At 31.9% G+C, this 8,914-nt stretch overlaps 1 protein-coding gene across 1 annotated transcript; it reads right to left on the minus strand.

Moving 5' to 3' along the window:
* Positions 1 to 303: 303 nt before the first annotated feature.
* On the minus strand, positions 304 to 7,390 carry LOC133036787 (uncharacterized). Its single transcript, XM_061113524.1, has 3 exons — positions 6,701 to 7,390; positions 4,999 to 6,615; positions 304 to 459 (listed from the first exon to the last, which is right to left on the minus strand). Exons 1-3 carry the CDS (start codon positions 7,388 to 7,390, stop codon positions 304 to 306), a joined length of 2,463 nt encoding a protein of 820 aa, XP_060969507.1.
* Positions 7,391 to 8,914: the final 1,524 nt, after the last annotated feature.

Below are 8,914 nucleotides of genomic sequence, written 5' to 3' on the forward strand. Positions count from 1 at the left end.
TCTCTGTTGCAGAGAAGACATGTGTTGCTGCTGCGGAGAAGACTGGTGTTACTGCTACAGAGAAGACTATTGTTGCTACTATGGAGGAGCGACATAACTCTGAGAAGATGAACCACCAGGAGTTTGTGATTGACCGTACGTTTGGATAAAGTTATCTAAAAATTAGTTATATAACTTAGCACATTATTCAGGTGTTAGACTACATGTGTCACGTATAGTTGTAAACATATTTGCCACAATATTGTATATTTTATTAGGGGCAAAGGATGCACAATTGACTGACTTTGACTGTATATATTTTTTTTACTTTGCCTTTAATCTTATAATCAATGCCTCTTTGATAATTAGGTCTTTCCCCAAGTACTTTTTTAAGTACCTTGAATCAGATTCAGTACCAAATGTATCACTCTGAAATTGTCTTTCAAGTCTTTTCCTATCAAGCTCCTTAAGTATTTTCCCCTATTAAAGTAAAATATTATTAGAAGATATAACTAATATAATATTTAAAATTTAACTATACAATAATTTGATACTTATAGAAATTATAATTCAAATTATTTTATAGAGCGTATACTTATAGTTATTTAAAAAAATTTATATGTTTTGTTAAATTTCAAATAATTTATGGCAGTAAAAATAGATTATAAAATAACTTATTTTACTTGAAACAAATTTCAAAATTACGTACTTATGTTTTGGCTTTCGGCACATTTATTTAATACAATCTCTGTAATAACCGCATAATTTGACATGGAAATTAACAGTGGTTTATTTATTATTTATGATAATATGTGCATTAGAAAAAAGACAAGTCTTATTATTAGAAATAGGAATTAGTGATATAATTTATTAATTACGAAAATTTTATTGAATTTTAGGTATGCCATATATGATATATATGAATTTTAGTATTTTCATATGTTATGTCTGATAATAGTAAAATTTGAGTAAAGAGGTGTGGTGCAAGTTGAATATTCTGAAGCATAATTTTGTGCTTTGGTTGGCTATTCAAGATAGATTGAAGACTAGAGAAAGACTGCTTAATTTCAAGATAATAGATGACCTGATGTGTATCTTCTGTAACTTGGCAATGGAAACAAATGATCATTTATTTTTTGAATGCCCTTTCTCTCATGATTGTCTTATGTAGTTGAAAATATGGCTTGGATGGAATGTAGGCTCTGTTTCATTGCAGGGGTTGTTGTGGTGGATTGAAAGAACCAGATAAAGCACGTTCAAGAAATAAGTATTTTCAGCTACTGTAGCAGCTTTAGTCTATCAAATTTGATATGTTAAGAACGATAAAATATAGAATTCAAGTACTATTTGCTTGCAACAACAAAGAAAATGATTAATCAAGAATAGAATTACTTGTGCCATGCCAAAGAAGATTACAAAGAAGGATCGGGACTGGTTTGATACACTATAAATGTTGTATATGTATTATTTACTGCTGTATAGATTCTTACATGTCTTCATTCTTGAAGGTGCTCATATGTTGTATAAAACATTGATTGGTAATCAATGTCATATCATTCATTAAAAAAAAAAAAAGTAGAATTTGACGTTTGTTTGGCCAATATTGTCACTTAGGTATGGTTTAGTATCCTAGAATTAGTGCGACAAGATTTATGGACAGTTAGAATATGAGGTTATGATGGGTACTTGGTTATGACTATTTTACCTGTAGGTGAAAAAATTACTTAAGGGTGGAGTAAAGGGTATTTTGGACATTTATCAATTAAGTTTTGTTTTATTTTTCTCAGTGGATTAAGTTGAAAAATAAGTATATTTATGCTGAATAAAGGTTAGATTATTCTTGAAGATTTTAAATAACCTCAAAAATCAAGTTAGAAGCATTTCTCTTTCTTTTCTAACCTAATCTCTCGACCTTAGCTGGAAATCAAGAAGAAACAAGCTAATTCTAGACCACTCCACCATCTTAGTAGGGATTTCAACTTAGTCTCTAATGGTGATTGAATTTAAAGACAAAGGTAAACCCTATACTCTTCTCTTCTCTTTAAAATTTTTGATGGAAAGTTGGTTTGGGTGAGTGACTTTGAGTTTCCGGTTATGTATAAATTTAGGTGAGTTAGAAGCTATTTTAGGGTTTGGTTTGTGATTGTTTGTAGCTATTTTTAAAGGATAATAGCAGCTGTAGTTTCAGTTGTGTGAGTTTGAGTTTAAGAACTCAAACTTAGCTTAACAATGGTGGTTTTTAATTCTATGGGGTTTTGATGTGTTTAATTGGTTGATTGTGTTTGTTATGCCTTAATTAGGTGTTCTGGAAAGTTTAGGGTAATATTAAGGAAGGAAACCTCGAGTTTGTATTTCTTGCTATGAAACAGTCCACCATCTTTCTAGAAACGATGAACCGTTTCCCAAGCAGAACCCCAGAAAACGGTGAACTGTTTGGGGATACGATCCACTGGTTGGGGTGATTTTGGGTACCTTAGTTTTTGTATTTTCTCCATATTTAGGGTATTGTCACGATATATATTGATAGAGAAACTTTTAATTTTGAGTTTAAGTCCCAAAAAGCGTTTAAGCGAGACACTTACTGGTTTAACGTGAATGTGACTTAGGGCCTCTAATCATCGAACACTTTTTACACTCAGTTTGACTAACAAACTTGATTATGGAATTGAGGTAAGATTAGTATAACACACACATATGCACATGTTTAGCATACATGTTTATGTTTGCCAATTAGATAACATATCTGTAAGAGCAGTATTGGTGTACTTAGAGTTTCACTTGGATATTGATGAGATATATGTTTGACAATTCAGTAAAGTACGAATTGATACTACCACATCAATATGACTAGAATGCTGAGTATAGGTTGGTATTATGATTAATTGTACTTATAGTATGAATATTACTATCACATCAGTACGAGTAGATTCTTGAGTATAGGCTAATATTATGGTCAATCGTACTGTAGTCAAGAATATTCAAGACTCATACATGTTTCGCACGGGTTAGGGTTGGGAAAAGGTGTATGGGCACCTATATTACAAGTCAAGTTATTGTTAACCTCGAAAATTGGCACTTGAGATTTCCAAGATTAGCTGACCAAGGCTTGAAGAACGACATGACGAAAGTCGCCTAACCCAAAAATGACTTAATGTCACTCATCCGTGAGAGTGACAATATCACTTGACCATGAGAGTGACAAAGTCATTTAGCAAGAATGACAATGTCACTCGGCCTTGCGAATGTCAATGCCACTCATCCTAGAGGACGACAATGTTACTTGGCCATGACATTGTGAAGTCACTAAACATGCATCCGTAAATGTCACTCAGCACACATTCGTGAAATGTCACTCAGCATGGACATTCACAATGTCACTCAGAATGCATCCGTAAATGTCACTCGGAATGCTCCCGTGAATGTCACTCGACATACTCTGCGAATGTCACTCGGTAAAGACATTCACAATGAGACTCGGTAATGACATTGTAAATGTCACTCGACACACATCTATGAATGTCACTTGGCATACATCCATGAATGTCACTCGGCAAGGACATTGTGAATGTCACTCGGCAATGACATTGTGAATGTCACTCAGCACACATCCGTTAATGTCTCTCAGTATGGACATTCACAATGTCACTTGACAATGACATTGTAAATGTCAATTGGCACACATCTGTGAATGTCACTCAACATGGACATTTATAATTTCACTCAACAATGGCATTGTGAATGTCCTTCGACATGTCTTCTTCAGAAGCCGCTATACCATGACATCGCAAATGTCACTCAGCCATGACCTTGCAAAACATGGTGAATTTTTTCCAAGCAAGAGGAGAGTGAAGCGAGGAGGATACGATCACAAGGATAAGGTAAGCATGCGAGGAGACTACAACAATGCCTTTTACATGCTCTAAATGTAAGGAGGTGTGAGAAGTGGAGGCACCACACCTGCAAGGTCTGAGGATCCAACCAAGGGTGCACTGCAGCCACTATCCCTGCAAATTGGGACCACTTGACACCAGACAAGGGTATGAGGTGCAAGACCACCTCTTGCAACTACGATTTACAGCTTGAAAGTGACACCTTGTCTCTTTGGCACCACCATGTATCTCAGGCCATTAAAGCCTATAAATACACTACTACAAACAAAGGCCTTTAATCCCGGTTTTTAAGGCTTTTTATCCCGGTTTTCGCTAAAATGAAAACCGGGATATATGCCAGTGGGATAAAAAGTCCTTGAAAAAACTGGGATAAAAAGGGACCTTTTATCCTGGTTTTTATAAAAAAAACTGGGATAAAAGATACCATTTTATCCCGGTTCTTATGAGAAAAGCGGGATAAAAAGTGCCCTTTTATCCCAGTTTTCTCATAAGAACCGGGATAAAAGGGTATCTTTTATCCCAAATTTTATTTTAAAACCGGGATAAAAGGTCATTTTTTATCCCACTTTTTTTTAAAAAAAAAACGGGATAAAAGATCTTAAAAGGTGACCTTTTATCCAATGTAGGTGTTTCACATTTTTTTTTTCTTTTAAATTTATTGCATTTGTATTTTTGCAATAATTATTAAATTTAATTTTTATATTTATAATTATATTGAATATGTATAAAAAATTTAACTAAAAATTAAATGATTAAAATAATTTTTAAAAACAACAATGATAATTAGTAACTTGAATTAATAAATAATATTTTACATTGTATACAAATCTCTCTAAAATACTACACACAATAAATTTCTAGTGTATAAAAAAATACAATAAAATACTACTGATAATATTTATAAATAAGGAAGTAATTGATTTAACCACTATTGTCGAAGCGCTACGAGATGTTCTTCCTCACAACATTGGGATAGGTCGCCAAGCTGTCAAATTAAAAATTTAAAACTAATTAAAATGAAAGCAGGGGCGGAGCCAGCATGAAAAATTAGGGGGGGCCAAACTATATTGTAAATTTAAGTGTCAAAAATTTCAATGTTTTATTAAATTCATAATTGAAATTAAAATACAGAACGTCTTTCTTGCATATCACGAAAATCATCGATAAGTGAATCTATACTAAATTTTTTGGCGATTTCTTTTTCAATATACACGAGCAAACAATCACTTAAAAATTCATCTTCCATCTTGTTGCGAAGTGTAGTCTTCACTATATTCATAGCTGAAAAAGATCGTTCTGTGGTAGCTGTAGTAACCGGAAGTGTAAGAATAAGAGTTATCACTTTATAGACAATTGGAAAAATCTCTGCTTTTCTAGTTTTTACCAACCACTGACATAAATCAGAAATAGTTGCCAAAACAGCAAAATCAGGAAGTTCTCGTACATGAGCAAAATGTTCAAATTGCGTCCTTAGTTGTACCATCTCGTATTCTGTAAAATCTCTTGGGTAAAATTTTTGTACCAACTTGCAAATATCATCAATTCTGAATGATGTGTGCATCTCTCTCGGATCTAAAGCTGAACTAAGAATGAGTAACTCCACTGTATTATTATTGAATTTGTTGTTTAATTCTTGTAGTTGAAAGTCTATCACTGAATTGAAAAGATCAACTCTGTAATAATGCTCCACTGTAATTGCATCTTGTTGACCACGACTTCTTCCTCTTTTTGTAGTATAGTGAGCATTAAAATCTAGGACAGGTATATTAACGCGTTCACAAAAAGATTTCACCTCATAAACTAATTCATCCCATCCATCTTCTCTCAATTTCTGAATGAGAGTCTTAGTAGATGAAACAAGATGCATTGCATTTAAAATATCTTGAGACTGAAGTTGTAAAGCTTGACATAGTATATTAGAAATCTCCAGAATTTTTTTCATAAGATGCAAAATGAAAACAAATTCAAAAGAAGTTAATGACTCATAAGCTGCATCCGCATCTCCTCGTTGAGCAAAAGTAGTACCATCTTCAATAATATTCAATAAAACTTCACATGTTGCACTAAACATCTTTATCAAACGAGTATCACCTGCCCTTTGTAAAGAACCAATTTGATTGAGTCCTTTCCCACTTTCTAGTTCATCAATCTCAAGTAAATGAGCAATATTTGTAGCATGAGCAGCTTTTAGTTGGTCATTGCGTTTACATGAAGCACCAACAATATTAACAATAGAATTTAACTTTGTAAAAAATTGATGGACAGGAATAACTTCTCTAGATGCAGCAACTAATGCCAATTGCAAACGATGTGCAAAACAATGAACATAGTAAGCATAAGGACATTCACTTGAAATTAAAGCTTGCAAACCATTCCATTGTCCACGCATATTACTTGCGCCATCATAACCTTGTCTACGAATAGATTGAACATCAAGACTATAATTAGAGAGTATAGAGAAAATACCTTCTTTTAATGTTATAGCAGCAGTGTCTTTGACATGAATAAGCCCAAAAAAACGTTCTTGCACATAACCATCTTTATCAACAAATCTTAAAACAATTGACATTTGCTCTTTCTTAGATTCATCTCGTGCTTCATCAACTATTACAGAAAATTTTGCATCACCAATTTCTTCACGAATCGCGTTTCTCACTTTATTTCCCAATACATGCAAAATTTGTTTTTGCGTTGTTGGTGATGTATATGTGGCATTTCGTGGAGCTTTATCCAAAACTTCCGCTACCTTATCATTATAGGAAGTTATGAAACTCAATAACTCTAAAAAGTTTCCCCGATTAATTGAAGTTTTAGATTCATTATGACCCTACAAAAGGGCATGCTTGAAATGCAAGCCACCTAATCCCCTCAATTGATGTTTTCAAACGAAGTCTATTGTCAGCAATTTCTTGTGATGTGAAGTTTGCAAACCTTCTTCCAATATGTATTGGTTGGTTCATGAGATCTGCAACTGCTTTCTCAGAATTTCTATGAGGTGAATTTATATCGTCTCCAATATGTGCTAAAAATGCACAATTTTTTCCTCTTACCTTTTTCCATGATCGAAATCCATTAATAGTAAATGCATCCAATCTAGGCGGTGCATCTTTAGAGTGAAATAAAAAGCACGGTAGACAAAATACAGCATCTACTTTAGGAGAATATTCCAACCAAGATGGAAATAGCTTAAACCAAGATGACTGAAAAGAACGTGAATGAGCTTCTTCTGATTTTTGATAGCTAGAGAGTATAATCTGATATGGACCAGCTTTAATGTAAGCTCTGCGAACTTCGTCACGCTTCTCTGGTGGATACTCCCATATTAGCGGGCGTATTCCCGGATCACGCTCCAATAAATTAATATCAAATCCTTCTTTAATGTCAAGTCTTAAAGACTTTGTTGGGCGATTTTTTGAATTTTCATGATCTACATCCACTGATAGATTTGATGAGACATCAGATGTTGAAACTTCAATATTCTTTCTTTTAAAGAATGCATCAATTGTAGTTGATTTTTTCATCTACAATTAAGAAGAACTATACATATTAATATTATTAACAAAATATTATCTATAATAATTAATAAACAAAACTATAACAATATAAAGAGCTTATAACATGTGTATATGTATGTATATATTTTTATATTAATCTATCAAGTATCACTTCAGACCAAAAAAAATTAATTAGTAGAATTATTTCTTTTCACTGTAAGGCACCTACTCAATTTATATATATAATTATAATAAAAAATAAATGACAATTAAAGTTATATCAACTATTTATATACATAATATTTGAGAGAAAGAACAAGATTGAAATTTGAATTAAATATTTAAAATGCATATATCATTTTCTATAAGATACCTTTACTTGTTATTTGATATACTGTAGCTTGTTCTTTGATGTAGACTGCTCTTTAATTTATTCTTGTAAAATTGTTATAAAATGGTAGCTCATGTAATAGATATGAATAAGAGAAGAAGAAGAGATTAGTAATACCTAAATATCTATGAGAGAGGAAGAAGAGAATAATAATACATAATTATCTATTTTGAAGGTTTTTAAAATTTTTTAGTTTCCTTTTTTTTATTTAAAAAAATAATAATAATAAATGACTTAGAAAAAAAAAAAAAAAAAAAAGAAACAAGCTATTCATTGCACCCTCTAACTCTGGCAAGTGGCGCCCACTTTCCAAAAGAAGGGCTCAATTTCATAAATGCATCATATATATAGTAAATAAAAGTTGTATAGCCGTATAAGTTACTTTATATATTCAACTATTTCTTTTTTTTTTAAATAAAAAATTATTTAATTTTGATGGGACCACCATCTATTATAATATACATATTAACTAAAAAAAATTACATTAAAAATAGGCAGTAGACTACTATATCCTAGGGGGGCCATGACCTCTTCACTCCAAACCATACATCCGCCCCTGAATGAAAGTATTTTTATATGTTTGTATTTATAATAAAGAGGAGTATATATTTATTTTTTCTTTTATGACTTCAATAGGATTTAAATGTTGAACATTTAAAAAATTCTAAAATAATTGGGCAAAATTTTCTCTCTTTCTATGACATTTCCCAATTTCATAAGTACATAACAATACAACAAAACAACACAACGAATTGGAAAACAAGATAAAATAATCATAATAGCATTTAACAAGGCGAATCTAAGTTAGTACATAGTAATCTAAAGCTCTAAACTTATCATTCCAATATTGATAAATAGGGGTGGCTTCTTAGGCAAAACTCTAAAAGATTGTTGTATTCTTCTTAAAATCGTGGTGTTTCTCTTCTATCATTCATCCACGATTTATCTATTCTAAAAATTAAAAAATAATTTCCTAATAAATAAGTTGCAAGAAACTTAAAAGTTTCAAATGCATTCCTAGGCATGCTTATTAATTAAATAATAAAAAATATGTTCATTTATCAAATCCTAAAAAAAATTAGGCAGAGTTTTCCCTCTTTCTATGACATTTCCCAATTTCATAATTACCTAACAATACAACAAAAATAACACAACGAATT

The sequence above is a fragment of the Cannabis sativa genome, chromosome 4 (genome assembly GCF_029168945.1).
Source record: "Cannabis sativa cultivar Pink pepper isolate KNU-18-1 chromosome 4, ASM2916894v1, whole genome shotgun sequence".
NCBI classification, from domain to species: Eukaryota; Viridiplantae; Streptophyta; class Magnoliopsida; order Rosales; family Cannabaceae; genus Cannabis; species Cannabis sativa.

Bases quoted from the DNA above. Each gene is read 5' to 3' on its own strand.
- LOC133036787 (XM_061113524.1), bottom strand. From the start codon at position 7,390: ATGAAAAAATCAACTACAATTGATGCATTCTTTAAAAGAAAGAATATT. The intron at 6,616-6,700 runs GTAGGGTCATAA...TATAATGATAAG, and splicing joins CATTTCAAGCATGCCCTTTT to GTAGCGGAAGTTTTGGATAA. The intron at 460-4,998 runs GTATTTTAATTT...TTACTTTAATAG, and splicing joins ATATGCAAGAAAGACGTTCT to GGGAAAATACTTAAGGAGCT.